The following is a 24390-nucleotide window of genomic DNA, read 5'->3' as shown; positions in this document are numbered from 1 at the left end:
GAAGGCAGCATCACATCTCCCCAGGCGAGAGGCTCTGACCCCCAGCTGCAGCCTCAAGCCTCCACACCTTACCTCCACTCCATGACCAGGGCTCCACGGCCTCTCATGCCACAAAACAAGGGTTTGATATTTCATAACAGCTCAGGAAGGCTGCAGACAGCAGTCATTTGCTCCAAAACCATGTAGGGAAGAGACTCAGACCCTTGCTCTTGATGAAGGTTTCACCTATCACACTATGGATGTGGTATTATTCACATACAACAGTTAAATACCACATTCCAATGCAAAGAAACCCAGAGAGATTTGATTCCACACCCTAGGAAAGGAAGCATTTGTTCTGGCTAAACTGCAAAATTTCAGTGGCTTTCCTAAGGGGCAGACAGAGGAAGCCTGGGACCCACTGCACCAGTGGGCACTGCCCATGACTGAAAGATGGAGGTGGTGAGTCCACCTCCAAACTAGCAGGACTGAGGCCATTTTCCATCAAGACAGAAGGCCCAGAAGGTACATTACACTGAGGAACCAGTTTGCATGGCCAGAGGACAGTGATGTAAAATAAGTGTGGACAGAAAAGTGCAGAGACAACGTTTTGATAAACACAGTTCTCCCTACAGGCCCTTTCAGAATAACCATCTCTCACATAACAAATACAACCTGAGGAAAAGGACACAGAATCTGGGAATCCTGAACAGCATTTTGCCAGAGAACCTTTTGTGGACACAGGCTGATTGAGGAGTATCTTGTAGGTCTCTTTCTCTCCAGCAAGACAAGGAAAGCAGCCATTCTTTGCTCAACAAGGTCATTGTAAGGTGCTCAGAAAAGATAAGAAAGATTGACGCTCATGTAAGAACCTTATACAGGTTTAAACAGATTTACGTGAACATAATTTAGGCAAATCCTGCATTTAAAACAGGGTTTGTGTGTCCAACTGCAGGTGCTGAGGGGACAGAATCTTATACTACCTGAAAGAGCCAGGGGCCCCATGCTGTGCCAGGCCTATTCACAGGGAGAGCACCACAATTTAGCAAAGAACCTGTTCTCTTGTAACATCAGCAGCCAGCCCAAAACAGAAACGTCCAGTGGGTCAGGGTCTGTTTTTATTCTGGTATGACTCCATTTAAACTAATAGCTCATTAGCATGAATACAGAGTGATCCAGACCCAGAGCATCCAAACTAATATTCAGCCCTTTGCTTATTCCTCCATAAGCCTCATACAGCATACAATTCAGAGAAAAATTACACCTTGTGCAATTCTTGGACTCACTGCTTTGGACTAAAACTATTTCAACCTTAGCTCTGAATTTCCTGCATAGCAAAAGTTAAGAGAGACATCGATCTTGTTCTCACTTTCAGAAAGATCAAACATGAATCCAGCTTTGTTGAGGTAATGTGCATTAATGGTAGCCCGGAGTTCATCCCAAACCACACTACTTTGTCTGTCTGTCCTCATTAGCTTTTAGAGTTAATGAAGCAACAGGGCAGAGCTCTACAAACTTCTGCTTGGCACCAGTCAATTAAAGAAATTATAGACAGTCTCTAATTCAGAGACCCATTAAGTATCTTTGGTACCCAAAAGATATTGTCTGGAAAGGAATCAAAATTATGTTCACCAAAATATTTATATTAGCCGAGAAAGCCAAACTCTGCCAAGAATGGAGCTGGCAAGCTTCCCTGGAGTTTCTCTGCTAGTCTGTAAACACAGAAAGCAGCCCCACCTACCACAACCCCTCCGTGCATGCCCAGGGCTGGTTGGTTAGTTTTTTAAGTACAGTGCCAACTATTTGTAAGGCCTCAAAAATCTGGAAACTTTAGAGCGCAGCAGTCGGATGAAGGATCTTGGGAACATCTCTCTTGACTCTTGGGCTGTGTACTTGAAGTAGTTCTGTGGATGTGCCAACACATCAAACAGTGCTTTTATCAGTTTCTTGTCCTAGAAAAAGGAAAGCAGATGTTGCAGTAATTCCACAGGCTAGCTAGGGTCAGAATTAGAAAAGCTTCATGACTGATTAACTCATAAAAGATTATGGGCATTTTACTTTTCAAGTATTAATGTTTCAGGGACTCAGAAATAAGTGGAGCAAGGATGACATTCAGCCCCCTGAGAAGGCACAGGAGTTCCACAGTTAACATTCACAGCACCAGGATTTCCCCGCTCCTCATACTTCCAAGAACATCAAATCAAAACAACAAAATTACAAAACACAAACCAAACAAACACTGAATTTGATATCTAGCAAAAGAAAGGTTTACTTAGGATGACATCCACCCAGCTTGCCCATGCAACTGTCTCCTAAATGAGGTCTCAGAAGTTAAATACACAAAGTGATTTTTTCTCCCAGGGAGGAAAAGCCCTTGTTAATCTACAGGCTACAAGTAGCAGCACCAAGGGCTTCTCCAAGAGATTAAATCCCATGTCCTTCAGTTTGCTCCTCTGATTCCTTCCGATACAGCCTGCATAAGTCTCAAGGGACTATCTTCACCACACATTTCCCTAGTAGGTCTGACCCACTTGTAGTCCCCCTGGTCTCACTTCCAGTGCTCTGCACCAACAGGATGTGCTGGTTCATCCCACTGCCCTGCAGCAACACATCCTGAGCACACCAAGATGTGGATCTGATGCAGAGCAGGAGGCAACCTCTCTGGCACAAGATAGTGTCATTTTTAATCAAACCCAACAAGTTTTGTGGAAGAAACATACCTTAAGTATTTCTTGATGATTTTCAGATGCATAAAGTCTACCATCCCGAACAATGTCTTCTATTAGTTCTTGGTAATCCTCTGGGGGGAATGCACAAGAGAGTCATTTGCAGGTTCACTTCACCTACATATTCAGTACTTCCTCTGGTTACACATGTAAACCCTACTCTCAAAAGAACCAGTGGTTCTTGGCCCTCAAATTAGTACTCAGAAAATATTCCAAATGCTCTTCTGTAAAGAAATGACAACCTGTCACAAGCAAAAGCCATTCTAATGCACCCAGCATTGCAGTGCATGCTGTAGCCAAGCAGCCTGCTTGAAACCAACTGCACTGCAGAGGCTCATCTGTAAATACTCACAACCTGTTATTGACTTTCTTCTACAGTAAGAAAGACAAAAATAAAAAATAAGTAAGAGAAAGATGTCATAAAAGGCAAATGCCTCTGGTCAGTCAAAATTTAAAATGCTACAAAAGGGGAAGTTTTCCATGAAAAAATAGTAATCTACTGTTGATGTAATTGCAGACCACCACAAGGATGACTCCTCCACAATTAATCCAGTGTGAGCAGAAACATGTCACATCATTTTTACTTCACCTAGGCTGAAGTGGAAAGCCTCAGCTTCAGTTTCATTCCTGGTGATTCTTTGCCCCTTGAGCCTCTTTTCAATATAAGTATTTTGCTCTCTATTACTAGATCACAGATGGTAGCAGCAACATGATAAATCAGAAGCACTTGGGCTCTGCTTAGTTCCTAAATGGGTGAAATTTTTTGATACCTGAAGCAACCCAGGACTGGAAAGGCACAAAAATGCATAAAACCCAGATTCTAGTTCAGACTTCTGCATTTTGCCCAGAGCCCAACTCTCGGTTCAGGTCTGTGGAAGACTGGAAATACAGTGGCACTTGAGTCACACCTTCCCAGCTGCCAGCACCCCCTTACCATCATATGTCACATAAGGAACTTGGAATCCTCTGGCACTATTCCCTTCATTAGACTTGAACTGGATCCACAACTTCTTAGACCTTGAAGTGAAAGCTATAGGGCGTTCGTAGGTTTGACAGGTTTCATATGTGGTCACTGAATTGGAAGAAGCTTTCAAAAGAAAACACACAAGAAGTGGTTATCTGACAATGTTTTATACTAAAGAATAATTAGAAAATAAGTTAAAGTACCATTATCTATAAAGCTTACTGGTGCTAAGAAAACTCAAGATGTAGCAGGCCATCAATGAGTGACTTCTTGGGCAAGGAATATTTTCCCATTTTATAAAAAACAATTTGAAGGATGTGCTTATACCAGAAATTGGAGCTATATATTCACCCATTAGGCACCTGAAGGGACTAGCAAGCATTTAATCTTTCCTAACCCAGGCTAAAATTGCTTAGCATAATTCAGAACCAGTTAGCTTGGAACATCTACCCCTTCTTAACAACATTTCTCTTGGACTTCAATTATATATCATAGCTTTGCATTTTTGTTTCACCTGAACCTGTGGAGCAGCATTACCAAATAAGATTTCTCCATCTGTCATTTAAAGACATTTCTCCTTAAACAGAGGCCAGCCAGCTACATTTAGTTTATGTAAACAGCAATGTATGTGACAAAGCTGTGTTTTACACTAAGATAGATAACATATGCCTGAGCAGATGTTTCAGACTTACAGCTCTTTCTCATCACCAGGTAGTCTCCACATTCATCTTCTATTGGTAAAAATATTTCTGGAACCACAATCAGAATACGGCGCTTTGGTGGTGGGTTAATATTCCAAGTGCACTCAGTGTTTGCAGGATAGTCCCCAGGGTAGTTTGGTGATTCAATATATCCAGTGTAATCTCCCAGTTCACCTCCACACTGTCTATCTGGAAAAACAATACAATATGCAAGACTAGGCAAATTGAGGTCATCCTACAGCTCTCTCCACAGTCACTGTCAGAAACAGCACATGGATGACAGACACACAGACTGTGTCATGGCAGAAAAGATTTAACAGCAAAACCCAGAATTACCCAGTACTAACTGGCAAGACAGTAATCACTTACCTTAGCAAGAATGATGGAAACAGTCTGCAGAAATGGCCTCTCATGGACCTCACTGAGCCATGCAGGATGAGAAGCAAGCAGGCAGCAAAAGAGGAGCAACACCACTGCCTTCTCTCCAAGCTCCCTGGAGCAAAGCTGAATGTTGCCCTTAGGGCCACTCTGAATATTAATGGACCACTCTTTCATTTTTAAGACGTCATTAAAGCCATCTTAATATACTTACTTTTGCACTGTGTTATATTTGTTGACCCATCAAAATCAGTAGTGGTGTTTCCAGGGCACGCAATGCAGTAATTTTGTCCAAACTCAGGCTGGTAGGTCCCGACTGCGCAGCGAATACACCGATGAGTAGTGGTGTTGTAAAAATGGCCAGGTGAACACTGAACTGGAGGGTAATTAAATATGCAGTATGGTTTTAAAAGTGGCAGTAGCACATTAGAATGTGATTTTATACATTTTTATAGGACCTAGTATAATTTCAATAACTGAAGTACCATAATCAGAAACTACGAAGGCAATAGAGCAAAGGTAATTGAACAGGTTTTAGTTTATCAGGTCATTTTGTGCAGGTTCAAAAGTCCCAAATGAAACACTAGAGAGCACCTCTGAGTGGAAACAGTAATAAAAGATATGAGGGAGTGAGTATAATCACCGTGATGTTATAAACAGGAGACCAAGTAGAACAGTGTGTCTGGCTACTCACAGTTGACCTGGGAGATGAACTGTATATGGAAGTAGTAATTAAACCTTCCTTTGATGCCAGCTTATGCCAAGCAGCACATGTACTGCTGCTGCACCCTAGTATGCCCCTATAATATATATATATATGTATGTATATATATATATATATCAGCTCACAACTAGCACAGACAAAAGACTTTGGCCTTCTACAAGTGGCACATTGCATCATTAGTGACTAAACTGTTGTACTGCTGCCTTCTCTCACGATCTCACACTATCCTGCACCAACAGGCCCTGACTCAGGGTACAGCCACCTCCACCCGATCTGCTGCCACTTTATTTCATCACATCATGCAGATCATCACATTACCTCCACACATCTGCTATAACCCTCACAGGGCTTGCAAAGAGCACTTCCTGCATCACCAAAGCAAGATCCCATTCTGACATACAAACTCATTCATATTCACAAACTCAATATAACAGATTTCATGGAAACTTTAGGCAAGAGACAGACATAAGGGGAAAAATCCTTTCTGGCAGACTTGCAACTGTTTTTCTAGTTCCTTGCATGCATACTGAAGACTTTTTTCTCTCATTGCAGTCTGAGAATATAGGACCCCAAACAGCTTTGCTTACATCTCTAATATGCTTCTTTTAATTTGATTTTGCTTAGCTATTCTACATCTGCACCTCTGCCCATCATTATCTGTACTGAAACCTGACAGAAAGCAGTCAAGAGCATCAGACATATATTATCTTTTCTCTTAACTCCAACACCACCTTGCTCCTTTTTCCTTGCCTTTATTGTCTGTGGGATTAAAAAAAATGAAACATTTCCCTATTCCTTTTACATCATTTGGCAAGTTTACCTCTGTCAGCTCAACAAATAATTTACTACCTTGCCTTTCTAGGGTAGTTTCCTGTGCTGCAGTCTCTTTTTTTCTATTCCTTTTAAGCTCTGCTTACTCCCAAATAACTCTGGTCTTGCTGAGCTTTGTAAGCTAGCCCTGGCTGGGGGCCTTCTCTACATGCTCAACCCCAGTCCAAATGCTTCAGATACAAGTTCCAAATAGCTCTTGCATCTGTGATTTCCATGTCTCATGTGGCCTCTTGCACATGCAAATCCCAGCACTCTTCATTCCACTTAAGCAATTCCTTTAATCTCCACTCTAATTTGAAAACAGCCTCATTTATAGACCTGCTTTTGTTTATATTAAATAAAACTGAAGTCAGTTCCTCTTATCTTGATCCAAGGCTTTTACATGGTTTTTTTAGTGCTTTAACTTTGCAAAGTAGTATGAAAAAACAGCTTTTGTGGATGCAGTGATTCTTCACTGAAGAAATCTATCAGCTATTACATAATTACCAGAAATATTAATTCTTCAGCCATACTGCAAAATTCCTCTAGTATGTTGCAATTCTCAATAGGAAACATATCTCAGACACAGAGATCTCTTACTCCAAACCACTGACAAATGTTTGCATCAGGACCTTATTTCTATTCCTTATTTCTAGTCTACAGAAGTAGACTTTCTATTAACACTTTTTCTTCAGTTGTGTTTTTGATGTGTTGTTCTGTTACCTTATGCTTTAAGATATGGAGAAAATCACTATATTGATTAATACTCCATCTGTCTCCACACAGATACATTTTTATTAGCTTTTTGAAAGACAATGGCATAGATATCAGCTCCTTACCTTCTAGATAACTAAGAAACTAAGATGCTAATTAAATTCCTTAATTTTAGAGATATGATTCCCACCTGATTTTCACTCCTGTGAGGAAAACCTTGGGAGATGACTGCATTCCAGTTCCACTCTGACCTAATTCAGAGGGCTGTCTGAGGCACTGCAGAGTTAAGCTGAATGCAAGAATTTCAGGTATAACCCAGGGTATCCAAGACTGTTTTTCATTATGAACATAAAGAAACTATATTCTTACTTATCCTCCAGGACTGCAGTTCCCTCCTTTACATTTTCACATTGCTGTGGAGCTCAGACCTGGCAGATCAATGAGGCATACTGCTGGATTTGTTCTTGTGACTTGTTTTCTCCCTGACATTCCTTCACATATCACCAATTTCACTGACTCTGTACATCCCAACCCCTACTCAAGCCTTGTGTAAAAATCAGTTATGAAAGAAATTGAGGCTTTACTGAGTTTCCTTGCAGGCAAACCAGGCTAACCAACTATGAGACCCCTGGAAGGAGGAATCCATGAAAAGAGAATGAACCTTCTTTGAATGCCCCACTTGTAGCAACAGCAGTTACTTTTGCCTTGAGCAATGCAGTTCAACAAATAATTCTTGACCTTACCTTTGGTCTCACAGTCCTGAAACAAGGATGCACTGCTATGTCTTGTTGTTAGACCTCCTCCACAGGGAAAGCAGGATACTCTCCCAGCTTCAGGCTGGTATGTTCCAAGGGGACATGGCAGACAGGGTTTGAAGCCATCAGAAGAATATTCACCTGGTGAGCACTGATCTAGAACAGGAAGAACACACACTTGCTTTAACCTGCATATTGTAGGTGAAGCTGAATTAGTGAGCCTGCACAGGACCTGAAACCAGAGAGTGAAACTGCCCTCTGTGCTTGGGAAGCAGGAGCCAGGATTTCAGACCTGAATGCTAGGAACAGGCAGAACTTAACACATGCACTGTACCATGTAGAAGTGAAACACACTGATAAACTCTGGTGCTAATGAGCTCCTCTGTGAGCTGGAATGGATTTCCTGCTTTGTAGCAAGGCTACACCAGACACGAGGCCTGTCCAGTACTCCCTTCATCTGTACAGTGCAATTATATAGTGATTATCTCCTTTTTTCTCGCTAAAGAACTCTTGGACTCCTCCTGAATGAAATTATTTAGTACAGAACCTAAGATGCCAAAAATGTACTTTCAGATTTCCATATTTTAATCTTAATATTATGGAATATTCATAGGTCAAAACCATTGGTGTTATTGAATTGTGTGAAAACCTCCAGCACAACTGTGCAAATTCACTAAGCTAAACATTAAACCAAAGATTTTTAAAGCAGAAATATTCTTGCCATTCCTCTGATACTGGATCTTGGACAAGGATTATCTGTGCACTGTATTGCTATGTTCTGTATGGTGAATTGATAGCACTAACTCAGTGCAACAGATCTTACTTAAACACACACCTCAGTGTTATCTAACAAGCTCAGTACTATTATGTATATCTTTAAAGAATTCTGGTTTTCAAACTTTTCACAAAAGAACTGGCCTCAGCACCAGTATTTAATAATTACCCTGCTCTGGAAAGGCACAAAACACTGCTGCAGTTGTTCAGCTGTGCTGAAAAATTCTGTCCTTTTAAAGACCTGTTACGATAATAAACTGTTAGTTTTAGTTTATAGCTCCAATAAATCACTCAGTGAATAGCTGTTTTGTTAGGAAGTTAAATTGGCCTTGGCTTCATTTCAGGATATATGACTAACAGCAAGCAGGGGATTAACTACCGGTCATGATCAATGATGAAGAGTTTTGTTTATGGCTGATACACTGAGTGGAATAGTGAGTGCTCCTCCTTGGCTTAGAAATGAAACCCAGCAGGGTAAGCAATGTTCTGTAGCTTACCAGCTCTTGGTTCTAACTTTTTTTCACCACTCATCACTTCTGCTCCCACACTTTTCAAGCCTTTCCTCATTTTATAAACACTCCTCCAGACCACTTGTCTCTGTACTCTTTGTGCAACTCAACAAACACAACTGAATTAAGGCTTTTGTTGCAACACTCCTAATAAGGTAGGGAAAAAGCACTGTTTACATTTCCACAACCAGGAAAGTCAATCAAGGTTAGTAAAGATGATTTTGAGAAATTACTGATTTCAGAAAACCAAAAGCAATGGCAAAGGCCAGTGCAAATCTCCTTCTTTCAAGAAACTCCATGCCTGTGTGAGAAACTGGTGCTCTGATTGGCCTCCCTAGACACTATCTGCTCTCTGCTATCTCCACTTAACCTACCTTTTTCCTTCCATGTTAATAATATGTCAAGTCTGGAGTGATTTGGGTTGGGTTTTTGTTTTTTTTTTCCACTGGGGGAGTGTCTCTCCTTATTTTGTTTTTGTTTTGAGCAGAATGTAACTTTGAATTGACACATTTAACCTTGAAACTATACTTAGGTTTCCTGAACTTGCTCAGTGGTCAGCTCTCAGAGATCAAAGGAAAGCTGTCCCAGGTAGGAACAAAACCCTCCACTGATGAGGAAATGTCACCTTTAAGAACTTATTCCATCAGATCTCTATTGACAACTGCATCACCTGCACCTTGAAACCACATGTTGTAAAATTGTAGTGCTCCCTATGGAATAAGGTTGAGTTAGTTTAAACCTTCCAGGATTATTTAGCAAAGTGCCTAATTTAAAAAAAAAATTAAAATATGAATTAAGGAAGTAAACTTAAAAATATCTCCCCAGACATCACTGAGATCCTTTACTTGGGGTTTTCTTAGATGCATTGCACAACTGAATTCTGAGACCAAGAGAAAGACAAAGCAGATGTATCAGATGATCTGTTCCTGTGCCTCACTTCCACTGAGCTCCAGCTCAGTTTTGCTTTTCAGAATTCTGAGTTATAAGTTACTTGTCCTTCCTCATCCTGTTAAGTTTTATTAGGGCTTAAATCGTAACTTTCTCATTCTGCATCACAGTACATCCCCCCAGTTCAGCTCACTAGCAACAAGAAAAAAACCATCAGGTCACTAATGTTTTCTGTAGGTTCAAAGCTAAATGAGGTTGTCATCAACTAGATTACAGAAAAATGAGCAAGGTGATACCAAAACCACATTTACACAATCGTTAGAACCAATCATCTGTTCTAAGACATATCAAACACTTCAAGCCTTAATAGATTCTATGTGCATACAAGAAGAGAGGTTAATACTTTCAAGATAGAGATTTAGCTATTTCCAGTCTGACAAACTTCCATTATTCAATGCAAATATTAAAATTACTCCAAGTGATGCCTAAGCTTTAAAGTTTCAAGCTCTCGTATATTTAAGTTTCTTCATAAAACTACAGCAAACCAAGCTTTTCAACATGATACCACTGTCCAGACAATTTGATCCACAATCACATTCCCTACAAACTGCTCTTAGTTCCTTCTCATTTTCCACCTAGAAATGTTCCAGACATGACTACTGGAACACAGAGCAGGGGTAATGAGGAAATCCTATTTAGAGGCCCAGCATCACTAACCAGGGCTCCATTTAGCATAACAGGCTTGGTATTAGATTCAATTATGGTAACTTTACTTACAGAGACATTATGTCAACACAGACATCATCCAATGGAAATACATAGGCCTGTGTATGAAATCAGGATGACCAAATGAATCTTCTCTTAAAATAAAAACAAAAGGATCAAACAAACAAATAAAGCAAAAAAATCCCTCCAAGAAACACCTCTCAGAATTCAACCTTTCCCTGTCTCCTGTTTAAATAAAACCAAAAAGAGTTTGAGGTTCATTTCACAAAACTAGGAACTTCATGGTCCCAACCTGGCACATGGGAAACACCCAGATGAAACAAGATCTGAAAATTAGCAAACAATGACATTAGATCAGAGTTCCACTGGCTGACTTTGCCTTTTTTCAGAAGCCTGATTGTTTTTCTCCAAATGAACAAAAGAACCAATTGCCTCTTGCAGACTTCATTTCTGTAGCCACTGTCTGTCTTTCTCTTCAATACCCACTAAAAACCCTGTCTTGAGCTTCATGCAGCTGTTTTAAAGAAGGGGAAAAAAAAAAGTGAGAGCTTTTCTAATGCAAAAACAAGAAGAAAAGGCAGGGGGGCAGAGGGAGGGGTGAGGAGGGGCCCACAAGTAACCAGGATTAACAGTTACAAAGACATTTGAAGGCTCTTCCCCTCTTTTCAACACTTAGCCTTTGAGCATTTGCTCCTGTAGACAAATGCTGTAGTATCTCAGTAGCTGAGAAGGTGAACCTCATAAAGGAGGTCATGATCCACCAATTCACCATGTTCTTAAGAATGATGCCTTGACTTTATAAGGAAAATCACCAATAACTGATGCAAATTGATTCTGAATCGGCATCTTTTAAGTTATTGTGTTTTAGTGTTTCACACATTTAAGTCACATAAAATGGACACAGATCTTGAGGATTTATGTCTTCAATCTATGATTATCACAGAATGCAGGTTAGCAGAGAAGTAGCACCCCTTCTCCCATCTGACAATCTGTTTCTTCTTGTCAGATTTTTATAAAATTGGAAAAAAAATTAAAAGAAACATACAGTTCTCTGTTTTGTAACACAACTGTTAATTATAACAACTGCAAAGGCAAGCAGCACTTTGCTTGTCTCTTTAAATCTCTCTCTCATACTTTTATAATACTTGTATCATACTACGTCCAAACCTTGAGATTTTGTATGAAATGCTAATATTTTACTTGTGCCCTCTAAACTTAGGGGACAAAACTGCTGAAAGCTAAGCAATAAAATGCATCAATACCTCCCACACAAGATGAAGCTTCTCAGAATTTACATCAGAGCAGCTCCTGTACCAGTGCTGCTCATGCTTGCTGTCCTCTGAGGTGACAGCTCTTTGGATAAATCTACTTGTGACTATTGTGCACAAGGGTTTGCTCACATGCCCTTTTACACAGCAGTCTCAGGGAATGGCACTTTTCATTGCTTCCTTCCATCTCCTAAAGTATTTGTGTATCCAACATAAAAAATACCAAGTGGAACAGGCAAGGTGTACTTTCAACTCCGTGGGATGTGATCAAGGCATGACAGTTTTAAGCAATGAAAAAGTAGCTAAATTGCTTGGTTTTTTTCTCTTTTCCTCAGTGGAAAGTGCATGAGGACTAAAGGGTGCCAACAGACATTGACTTCTCTTTAACATGGGGGTTTCTGTTAAATCAGTTCCTGACAAGTTGCTACCACCTCAACAGTTGCTGCACTCAAATGAACTCGTGTTTCAGACAGTAATGCGCCAGGAGTCCACCACAGCAGAGGACCAGTACATGACTGTCTGAAACAGCAAAGTTATATCTAACCTAGCTATAATCCAAGTATTTTGTTTTAAAGAATGCATTTAAAAACAACTGAAATCTGCACTTTACTCATCACCTGCATCACAGAAGCCCGCAGACTTACTGTGTTCCCTCGCTGCTTCCTGCTCCTCTGGTGAGATTGAGCAAACTCCCTTTGCCAGAGTTCTCTTCCTGTCCAGAAACCACATCCACTACCTGCACTAAATGCACCTGCTGACCTGGTCTCTTCTGTGATGGAGTCACTTTCTCCCCATAACCATTAGCATATTTAGATAAGCAGGGCCCCAACTCTACCCAGAAGTTCCCAGCAGGTCTGCAAAACAATCATATCAAACCAAACCTCAGCACCCTGACTCCCCAACACACATCTCTGAGTTAGCTTCCTCCACTCTGTTCCCACTCCATTCTCTTCTTCCCAGTCTATTTTTCTTGCCCCTCCTGACTGACTGGCAGGCAAAGCAGCAGCAGCCACCTCCCAGTGCTGCCTTTACCATCCACACTGGGACAATCAGCTTTTTCCAAGGAAATGAGGCGTGTGTAACAACACTGCCTCTCTGTGTATTTTTATAACCTGCCAGCAAGTAAGTGAACTTTCTATCAAGCTTGTAGCAATCTGACAAATGATGAGAGGTTTCAAAGACAGTAAGTTTCTGCATGTTTAATCTAAGTAGGGAACATGCAAATGCAAGACAGACCCTTTTAGCATCCATGTAAGTAAAGGGCTGTGGTGCACGTTTCATCGCCTGTTTGATCACAGCAAATCTATGCAATGATATGGTCTGAGTACTTAAGCTGAAGAAAGGATGCTTCACTTAGTGATTGCACTCTTTTAGGCATGAGCAAATGGAACACTCATGCACAAGACCCACAGGGAGTCAGATCTTGTTCCACTGCTCACAGCAGTACCTGTTAAGATGTAAATTGTGGCATCAGTTCAGCAGCAGAAGAGGCTTGACTTTTACAAGTTGTTCTTCAAAACATTTGCTTTCAATTTGCTCAGAGTCTCTGTTTTAACCATGTACAGGCTGTTTGTGCTCACCATCCCAAAGTTTTCCAGGCTTTCTCCAAAAAACCCCTTTCTCTCTGTATTAGCATAGAAATGCCATGTAAGCTTTTCATTTGTAATGAGAAATTAAACTAGTTCTGCAGCTATCCAACAACAACAAAAAATAATTTGTTGCTCCAATTCCTAACTATAACTTGTGTTGTTTCCTCTACCTGCAGCATTTTTCGCTTACTCATTGCTAGTTTTTCCAGATGAAATCACAAATGGCTTGAAAGCCACCCTATGCTCTGTACAATGGACTGAGGCTGAGTTGTTCAAAGCCTTCCTTGAGCATCCAGCACAACAGCTTGACAGCATCAATGTGAAGTCATCTTGATGAACTTTTCAAAGTTTTCCAGAATTACTAGAATTTTACAAAAGAAAAAAAAAGAAAAAGGAAAAAAAAAAAAAAGAAAATAACTCAAAGCTTTTTTTGACAGAATTCCTGAGTAATTCCCTAGAATTCTTGCTTGCACAGATGTTTTAGACACTAATTCATTCTTCTAGTCTCTGAATCCAAGTTTTCCCAGAGTTAGCAAAACTAGCTTGGAAAATCTGTTCTGTGGCCAAAGACATTGGGCTGCTGGAAGATGTACTAATTCAATCTGACAATCATTTTAAAGGCTCACTGAGTCACAAAACCACCTACATGCTGCCTACCCTATGCTGCTTGAATTAGCTGTCATGGTTGTTAGGCCCTTGTTAAGATAACATCTGACCTCTCCTTCTTAACTTTTGTGCTTTGGAAGTACTCATTACAGGGCAGTGTTATGGTGGTGCCCTCCAGTGCCATGATAATTAAGATTTTTCTCAGTATTGGCCTATATATCCCTATTTCTCCATGAATTTATAACTCTATCTTGAAGATTCTCTGGAACTCTGAGCTTTAACGGTGAAAAGAATGTGATTGTTTAAAATCCTGATCAGTCTTCTCTTCTCAACAAAGGAGAGATGATCACAAGTTGAGGAACACAGTGTTACACTGGAAATTAAATGCAAATTTTTAAATAACAGTGGTGATGTCAATGTCACTGGCTCCTGGTGTCACTCCTGCATTTCCAGGCTCTGGGATTACTGTAAGCTGTGCATCAGCTATTGAGCCCTTACTCTGTAACACAGCAAGTGCCAACAATAGATACATGGAGGGGCACATCTCAGTAACAGACAGTGAGCTCTGCCTCACACACATCCCTCCTCTCTCCTGGACAAGCATCCCATGATCCCCCCTGAGCTCACCAGGCCTTGAGCAAACCAGTAAAACACACATGATGGTTTGTTCCCACTGGTTTACACTGACTTACCACATCTGTTACCCACATGCATCTGTCCTACACCACACGACTGCTGTGGTTCTGACATCTTGAGAGACTTTCTGGCCACCTCGTGGTCCATGCCAGAGACCCGGATGCGGAACTGGTCCCTGCTCACCGTCTTCCGAAGGGTTCGGATGGTCTTACGGAATCTCTTCTCAGTCTTTTTCCGAGCACAGCGCACATCACACGTGTCTGAAAAGTATTAAGAGTGAAAGCTACTGTAAGTGACCATGCACAAAAATCCACCCAGTTCAAGAGACCAATCACTGAGAAAGCAAATATGTGAACAAGTCTGAAATTCTTAAGGGCAGCATCACCCAGCTAGAAGGAAATTACTCAGATCGCAAGACTTTAACCTATGGGTAGCTCTTTGAAATTATCCCCAGCCCTGAATCTTTTTGAAGCATTAAAATTAATTTTCAAAACAGGAGATACTTTTTTATTACCATTTTGCATACAGATAGAAGTGAAAAATACAGAAAGTAAGGAGCAAACAGCAAGAAGCTTCAAACTGCACCTTGGGTTATTTCCCAACCAACCTGTCACCTCCTTTTGGCTTGTTTCGAGCTCAAAGTCCGCAGTGATAAAAATTTCTTTAGTTGCTGTCATTCTACTGAGGGCTCCGTGAACTTTCTTGCCAGAGCTGCATGTTAGGTTTACATAGTGGAAGCTCTCCAGTACCGAATTTTGTCTCTCTGTATGAACAAAAATTAAAGGAAGCAAAAACTTGGCCGGCTATGTTATTGAGCACTCACCAGAGCTCAGCACATACACTGCCAGGAAGAGTAAAAGGGGAGCAAACAATACAAACAGTCTGGCCAGTTTATCAACTGGTACCCCCTCACACAGAACCCTACCCACAGGGCACCTTCAGATGCTGAGCCTCTGCCACCAAACAGGGGTTTGAGGAAAGATTCACTGCCAGGATGAGAGCCTGGCTGCAGTGTTCAGACCCCTTCCCCTAGGCTTTGCTAGCAGGTTCTAGTGAATTGCCTTTGCACTACACAAAGCATCTTAAAACCAGGACACTGCCTGCATCAGGCAGGCTACTTCAGGGGAAAAAAGTTTCACCCATATGAAGCATGTGAAAAACATGTTAGCTTACAATGGTGTTTAAGTTAAGTAGTAGCTGCATACACAGGACATTTGGAGTCCATTTGCAAGGTTTCAATGAGGAAATCAAATTTAGTTAAAGACAACACCCCAAATAAGCTTTGGTTCTAGAGTACATAACCCTTCACTGAGCACTGAGTGTAGTTTCTCACTGTTCCTCTTCTAAGGACAAGCAATGCTGATTCACCAAAGTGTTTAATGATTTCTTCCCCCAGATCCCCTTTTTGGTTTTGTTTTGTTTTTGTTTTTTAATGTAATCCTCCTCATTTTCTGCTCGCTTTATAAATTCCTAGGCTATATTTTCTGCCTTGGATCAGATGGAAGAGATGACCTCCCTGTGTCCATCAGGGGCTACTAAAGTATAAAAGGAAGACAAGAGAAAAGAGGAATAACCCTTTGGCAATACAGTTACCATAAAAGGCTGGGAGATTCTTCATTGAGGCATCAGACAGTAAGGAATGGAGAGAACAGAAAGGTGAGTAAGGAAAGAACAGAAAGAAAGGATAAAGAGAGAAAGAAGAGAAAGAAAAGAAAGAAATCAAAATAATGAAAAGAATGGTTGATTTTACTGTGAATTTATTGGCAGTGCTACAAAGAAAAAAGGAGAAGGACTTTACTAACAAGACTGTATGGCTGTCACAGAGAAGTCCTGTGATCCAAAATAACAACTGCAATAATCATGGCTGGGAAGGAGTGTGGTTCACAATGTTTGCTGTCCTCTTTGCATTGCTTTTGGTGTACGTTGTATCTGGAGCATACTTAACAACCCCTGAGCTATGGTTCTAATCTGCTTACCTGGATTTTTATATTCATACCTGGTATCATCTGTTCAAGACCTTCTTGAAACATCTCAGTCTTTTTCAAGCTACATTTTCCTTCATTTAATTTAAAGGTTACACTTATCTTGATGGCTGAAGTATCTTCAGGAAAAAAGGAATAGAAAATTCAGATAACCCTAATGCTGCTTTATAATGATCACATTAAAAAATACACTTATATAAAGTGAAAAAGCAGTCACCACAGAAAACCTAGAAATACCAGTTTCCTCCTGCTGTGAAGCTGGTTCACAAATGGAAGTGGCACAAAGTGTGACAGATAATATTTAAAAATAAAAACTACAAAAGAATGAGACCAAGTCCAGATTGGGTAAATCAAATAAAGGTCAGCTGAAATCAAAGGAAATACTCCAAACCAGTAACCAGTACAGAATGTAGTTTCTCTATATAAAATAGCACCTCTTGTTTACTGTGCAACAGCTCAACCTAAATAATATTGTTTATAGCCAACACTGTCCAGATTGGATGTCTCAAAAGGGGCAGGACTAGCTGCCTAGCTGCCCAGCTGCCCTGGCCTAGCTGTTTATATCACTACTGATGTTTTTCTTTTTCCTTAAGTTTTAGTTCGAGTGATGCTGATGAAGCAGTGCAAGGCAAATTTCTTGCTGTAATAATAAACTGCAATCCTAAGGAAAAGGAAGAAAAAACAGAGGGAGTATAATAGAGAGGGAAAACAAAGTCAGTAGAAATAACCTTATTTCACAGTTATCTGTTACAATAAATCAGTCTAAACATGCAACAGTAAATCTAGTTATTACCCAGCCAGTTGGATGTGTTTGTATTTTGCTGCTTTTTCTTAATCTGAGATGACCTGCCACAGGTGAGGGTGTAGGCATCTTGTGTTCCTAACAGACAAACCATACAAACAAACAGTAAAGACACAGGAACTGTGCACAGACTGAATACTCCAGTAGCATAAAATACACTTTTAATTTGTTCATTGACATTATCATTTTCACCTTTTTCAACAATGTTGTTTGTAAAATACTCTACTTTCAAGCTTCTTGATTCCTGAGCAATTTAAAGGGCTTGGGAAGAAAAGCAGCATCTGTCCCATAAGCAGTGCCCCAGCCTGCATGCTGTGTCCTGTGGGCTTGCAGGGCTGTGCAGGCAGAATCTCAGACCCCACGCAGGGCTGGAATGCCCTCACCCCATTCAGCAGCAGCTCTCAGGGCCAATTAAGGAATGGCCCAGGGAGCACAGAGAATTCTGCCCTGTCCTCACCAGCTTCAAAAAGACAGTTGTCATGAGAAGAGAATCTAAGGGTAGAGCAGTTATAAAAGACAAGGAAAGGGGGGCTTTCCTGGGACACTGGCAGGGATATAGCCTTCTATTATCTATAGTGAAAGAGGGAAGGTCTCTGTTGATTGTCTGCTTCTAGGGGATTCCATAAGAGTTAGGAAGTTTGCTGCTCTTACACCCTCTATAGAATCACATGCTTGTTTTTGACTTACCAGAAAATACCTGGACATCGGAAGAGCAGCTTAAGAAGCATCTATTGCTCCCACCACTCTTGGTGCAGTGCAGCAGTACCTTGGGTGACATATTATCTGGCAAGGGACCCTTTGTCTCTAATTAGGATAAAAAAAATACTGACAGAAGTGAAACATTCACTTACATTATTAATAAATCAGCATGCTGCTGCTTTCATAGCTGGTACCTGGGAGCACCTATGCAATTAATATGCTACTTAAACAGAAAATCAAAGCAAAATAACATCACTGGAAGATCACACCACATAAGTAATTTCCTTTTAGGTAAAGCAGTCATCAGTAAACCTTCTCATGCAGAGAAACAAAAGGAAGTAGAAGAATTAGCTAGATAAAAGCACAGGAAAGCAAGCGTAAAAATCCCTCAAAGTATCTCCTGTTTTTGGGGAGGTTTTTTGTTTTCCTAACCTCAACATCAGTACCATCACGTCTGACTAAAAAGTAAAGTGGAATACCAGGAATAATGACTCATACCACTTAACTGGACACATAAAGATTTCAGATTTGACTATAACCATATGGCCAGGCACATCAGGAGTTGAAATGTATTTACTGGGCATCTTACCAACACAGTCCTTTTTATTCCAGTGTAATTTGTAGTTAGAGTGACACAGGCATTCGTAGTCTCCCAGCGTGTTCACACACAGCTGTTGGCAACCCCCATTGTTGACACTACATTCATTAATATCTACAGAGGAAAGGTAAAAATCATTTATAAAAGTTATGCTTTCAAATTTATGTTCTCTAACTCCACTAAGTGAACATGCACACAAATCTGCTTAGTAGGATTTGGAAAAAATCTGGACTGGCACTTTCAAATAGCTTTATTTAATGGAAATACTTTGACAAATATAAGTATTAATCAAATGTTGGCAGAGGGGATGATTGTCAGCGATATCATAAAATAATTCAAGGAAAAGGAGACCAGTCACTACTTCACTGGACTATGTCTGGTTAATTAATATTTCTAATCTGGAATGAAGACAGACAACACAGACAGGATCCATGCTGACCAGTCCCCCAAAGTGCTTAGATACAACTGCCACAGAACACCATTTGACTCCATGTGAGCAAATAACACCATTGTAGCACCATTGTCCATTTGGGCCAATTATCCAATTTTGGTGCCTTGCCCCACCCAATAAATGCTAATAAATGCCAATAGAAGAAACTCCTGACACCACAACATACTGCCTTTGGTGCAACCTTGCATGCTGATGCAGAATATGCCATTCACCAGTGGTGTATCCCAGGGGTCAATACTGGGGCCAATACTATTTATCCTCTTCATTAAACCTGGATGATGGGACAAGAGTTCACCCTCAGCAAGTTTGCAGCTGATACAAAACTGGGAGGAGTGGCTGATACACCAGATGGTTGTGCCACTATTCAGAGGGACCTCAACTGGCTGAAGAAATGAGCCGACAGGAATCTCATGAATTTCAACAAAGGGAAATGCAAAGTTTGAGGTCTCTGCTTCTCAGATCCACCCTGATGACTCCTTCACTTCTCTCCAGTAGCTTTATTGCAATTATATGTAGGCCTAGAAAGCTGCCACTAAGAAATCTCCTGCAAGTCCCAGAAAGTTTGTGCAGCTGAGGGTACTCATTTTTATATAGGCTTTTCTCAAGGGCAATAACAAGCTCTTGTCACTGCTCTGGCCAGCCATGCCTGTGGCAGGTAACACTGGTAGAAAACACTGTGAAGGTTGATTTCAGAAGATAAACAGAACAGCAGGAAGAAGAATGAGCAGCAGAGGAATAATGGAGAAAGAAGGGAACACCTTAAATCGGTACTGCTGCCTACAATATCACAAAATCAGCCCAAAGCATTGGTTTTCATTGAACTTCTGCTAGGACACTGCATGGAATGACAACCTATTATCTCCAACACTTACTGACTTCTATATAGTTCAGAAGGTATACGCTCAATATCTCTACCAGCTCCAGTACAGCCTGAGATTGCCAGTAAATGAAGGGTTTAATATGGTACAAGGACTAACTTCCTCAGAAGCAATAAGGCATATGGAGTCAGTAAGGTCTTGCCTACAGCTTATATAACACAGGTTTAATTTAATGTCCAGTTATTAACATTTCCTTTATGTTTAATTCTAGGATTTGTTGCAGAAACATTCACACTTGACACACTTTGAGGTACTGGGAACACCTTTGTCTCTTTCTTTGAACTTTTCTTGTAGGAAAGATGTAAAAGATTTAAGAGCATTAACCTTGGTTGATGTAAATCAGTGGTACTGCATCAGTTACATTCCAATGTACATCATATGAGGATCTGACTTATGCACAAGGGCAACTTCCAAAACCATAATTTTCTAAGTCATCCAGAGATTCCTGTGCTTTAAGTCCTACTCCAGTGAATTTTCATGGAAGTCAATGAGACTCCTGCATGTGAAAAATCCATCAAATGATGGTGGATGGATCATACCCAGGTGCAAAATGCATTGAAGTCACAGGTGCTTTCTAGATGGAGGGAGGGAGGGAAGATCATTTGAGCAAAGTAGGCTTAGCTTCTGTTTTGCTGTGTCTCCTTTTCATGGCAAAGAGTAAAATTTACTCTACATGCCTGTTGCATATACATAAGCCTGTTGCATTACACCTTGCAGTCACTATCTACACCTGTGGCAACAGCACTCTTAGCAGCATGGCTCGTAGTGGCTTTTTCTAACTCACCTCCACAATGTGTGAAGCCATAGAGAGCATATCCTTTGTTACAAGTACACTCAAAGGTGCCTGGATGATTGATGCACGTGTGGTCGCACGTCCGTTCAAAAGAGCATTCATCAATGTCTGCAAGTTATAAAGGGACACATCAGCATCCTTCAGCCTGACAAGGGAGCACTGATGAGCTAACAAAGTTGGACACAGGGATGTGTAGATTTATGTAAACTAAGCAAATTCTTTTGAAGCAAATAATGGAACATAATGAAATGACAACTTTCAAAAGAACAGTTAGTTTGTCAAACAAGACTTTTCTTGGCAAACATGAGAACTCCTGCTACATTTGTAACAATTATATTTGAAATAAATTATTTCACTTCTATGAGAGAAAAAAATATGTTGACAAAATTCTTATTTCATTAAGAAAGCTCTACATAGGGTATGCAGAAACAGATTTACAAAAATAAACTAGCGCCTTTTTTTTCCCCATAAATGCAAGCAGAGGCCACATCTTTAATTGTACAGGGATAAGCAGTTCCTGATTTAAGTATGCTGAAAATCACCACGTTCTCTGGTGATGTTCTCTGGCTCCTGAAGACAGATGACCAGAATAATTTAGTGAATTTTTCCACAGATACATTACACTGTATATTTATACTTTAATGTCTGTCTTAGGCTGCTAAGATACTTATTTTCTCCAATTGAAGTTTTCCTTGGCATTACAATCACTTTGCACACATCTTCTTTGTAAAGCATAGTTAGTATCTCTAATAATCTCAGAGAATTGAATGGTGAAATGGTAAAATTCCCATCATCTTCTGAGGCCCTGAATGCTTATTATGCCATCAAAAACACCTAAAACTTCTGTGCCAGTACATTATGCATGCCATGCAAGAGTCTTGAAAGATACAAAAAAGTTCACATCAGCATCACTGGCACATAACATTCTTTTTTCTCAGACTTTGGCACGCTTCAAGACACCACTTTTGCAACAATATAGGGAAAGAAACAGAGAGATGCAAATCCAATACATTTTTAAAGTGATTCATTTGAAAAAATCCACAAGCTATCTTGAAAACCTTATCTTTCATAGTAAGTTTGTTCCATATAAAATATTTGTCCTTCTGTGATTTAAAAATGCTAAGAATGCACCAAAAACCCAGGTGAAAATTGGTTTCTGTTGGTCAGTTCCTCTTTCTGAAATTTATCATTAATGTCAGCTGGGTGTCTAGGAAGGCCTCACCTGTCCAGCTGGCCGACTGGCTTTAATACTGCTTCATACTGCAGCTTTTACAAAACCACAGACCGATCTGATCTTTACATTTTAATGTATTTAAGCAGCCTAAACAGGATTGCTAACTCTAGATGTACAAAACGTTATTAGAGAAAAACAAATATGCTTTTTAAGTTACACAGGAGAAATCCATGTCATGCTAAAAATCAAATGCTCTGTGATTTTTTAGAGAATAGTTATTTCAGTCTGCCTACAGATTTATAATTTCATAGATCACATTACATCTTTTTTTTTTAAATAATGAACTCATGGCATCTACATGTCCCATAAAAAAAAACCCAAACCATTTCACTGCCACAGTCAGTAAGATGGGCAGAGAGATATAGTTTATTTCTCCCTGTAAATTATTTTAAGATTATTAACAGAAGAGGAGAGGGAAGCATTATCCTCATAAAGAGCTTTTTTAATATGATGTTATCTCTGTCACTTCCATTTCACTATGCTGTTAAACATACACCCTCAATCAAGCTAAATGTATTAAGTCAATGGCTGTTTCAGAAAGGAAAAAAAAATAAACATGGAAATTATTCTGGAGCCCATTATCACTTCATCATTGTAGTAGATGTCCAATCCACACTGATTTGTTCTACTGCCTCTCTGGTACACATACCTTGACAAGACTTCTCATCTGTTAATAACTTAAATCCTTTTCTGCAAGCTGCAATCAAAAACTGCCAACAGTGTTTTTACAGAAATGATCACAGCCTCCATTATTGGACTGGCATTCATCAATATCTGTAATGAGAAAAAAAAAAAAAAGTGTTTCAGCAAATAAACACAGCACGTATAACGTATTTCCAGTGCCATATCCAGAAAATGATCACATCCAATTGGTTAGAGAAGCCTCAGAAACAAAATCTAACAAGACCACTGCAGATTTTAAGGAAGGTCAGATACAGCTCTTATGAACGATCTAGCCCACTGAGCCCTCTGGCAGTGTTATTTACTTTTATTCAACATATTACAGTAAGGTTCACAAAAGACCATTTCCCCAGATTCTGCCTGCGAACACTTTGGCTTAAATACTCTCTAACAGGTCTAAGCTTTCTCAAAATTCTCTCCATTTCCTCTTCTTAAGCCCTGCAGAAATCTCAGACAGAGACTTCCTAAGCAACCTCATCCTTTTCATGCCAACGTAAGAATAAGTTCTTTATCTAATATTAATTGGCTCAAGCATGGATATTCCATCATTTTTGCTTAGCAGAACAGTCTTAACATCTAATTACTGGAAAATGTACTCTAATATACTACATAAAAGCCCCTTTGCTCCTTTACAGTACTCTTCTTAGAGCTGCTTGGACAAGTATAATTAATTCTACTCACACATCCCTATTTACACACCGATATTTACTTACAAACTGCTCTAATACCCAGCTGACAGCAGGGAAAATAGCAGACTATTGGACTGTATGCCAGTAAGAACCTACACACCTACCTCTCCCAGTACTGACCTCTACCACAGACCTGTATTACCTCCTGCCAAACTTCAGCTGTGAAAAATGAGGCCATCTGGGCAGGAGGGGTGAAAGTGGTGAGGGGGAGGGCAGGTTCTCTGCAGATGATGCACCTGATACTATGGAAACTGTGTCTCTGCCTCTGGCTGAAGTCCTTCTTAAAGTCAGATTACACATACTGGCTTTGCTCTGGATGTTGGATTAACTTTATTTAGAGATGAATACCTTATGGCCAGGTGTTGGTGTGCATGTGTATAACATGTACAAGTGTAACACTCACCTTTACACGTCTTCCCATCAAACTGGAGAGTGAATCCAACAGGACAACTGCAGTGAACTCCAGTGGATGTATCTTTACAGGTACGATCACAGCCACCATTATTCACTGCACATGTTTCTGGTCAACAAGACAAAGCTGAAGTTTGCTCAGAGATATTATAACAGTAACAAGAAATATCATGTGATATAAGGCACAGTTGCAAGCACACTGATACTCAACCCCCTTTAGTCTTGTATACATGAGCAACTACCAAATACACATTCTGGCAAAGTCCCTGCCTCAGCTATGGCCATTTTTTTTTTTTTTTTTTTTTTTGGAGACTACAAACTAAATTCTTGTCCTTAAAAACAAATCCCTGCTCCTTGATGATGATTCTGTTCCTGTCAGTCAGTCTCCTTATGCCCACATTCAATCCTGGCTGATCCTCTGACAT

At 40.2% G+C, this 24390-nt stretch overlaps 1 protein-coding gene across 1 annotated transcript in view; it reads right to left on the bottom strand.

Annotated features, from left to right (window-relative positions):
• Positions 1–1778: 1778 nt before the first annotated feature.
• The window catches only part of SCUBE2 (signal peptide, CUB domain and EGF like domain containing 2), a 34858-nt gene continuing 12246 nt past the window's right edge, over positions 1779–24390 (bottom strand). The window contains 16 exon segments of the mRNA XM_030451226.1: positions 1779–1931; positions 2700–2779; positions 3640–3792; positions 4362–4559; positions 4963–5124; positions 7740–7907; positions 14804–15007; positions 15355–15510; positions 16744–16848; positions 17523–17609; positions 18219–18335; positions 18820–18942; positions 20942–21058; positions 22834–22888; positions 22891–22958; positions 23958–24074. Of these exon segments, the coding sequence (XP_030307086.1) occupies positions 1779–1931; positions 2700–2779; positions 3640–3792; positions 4362–4559; positions 4963–5124; positions 7740–7907; positions 14804–15007; positions 15355–15510; positions 16744–16848; positions 17523–17609; positions 18219–18335; positions 18820–18942; positions 20942–21058; positions 22834–22888; positions 22891–22958; positions 23958–24074 (2063 nt within the window).

This window comes from Calypte anna, chromosome 5 (genome assembly GCF_003957555.1).
Source record: "Calypte anna isolate BGI_N300 chromosome 5, bCalAnn1_v1.p, whole genome shotgun sequence".
Classification (NCBI taxonomy): Eukaryota; Metazoa; Chordata; class Aves; order Apodiformes; family Trochilidae; genus Calypte; species Calypte anna.
The sequence above is the reverse complement of the archived record's forward strand: the minus strand, read 5'-3'. Positions and strand labels throughout refer to the sequence as shown.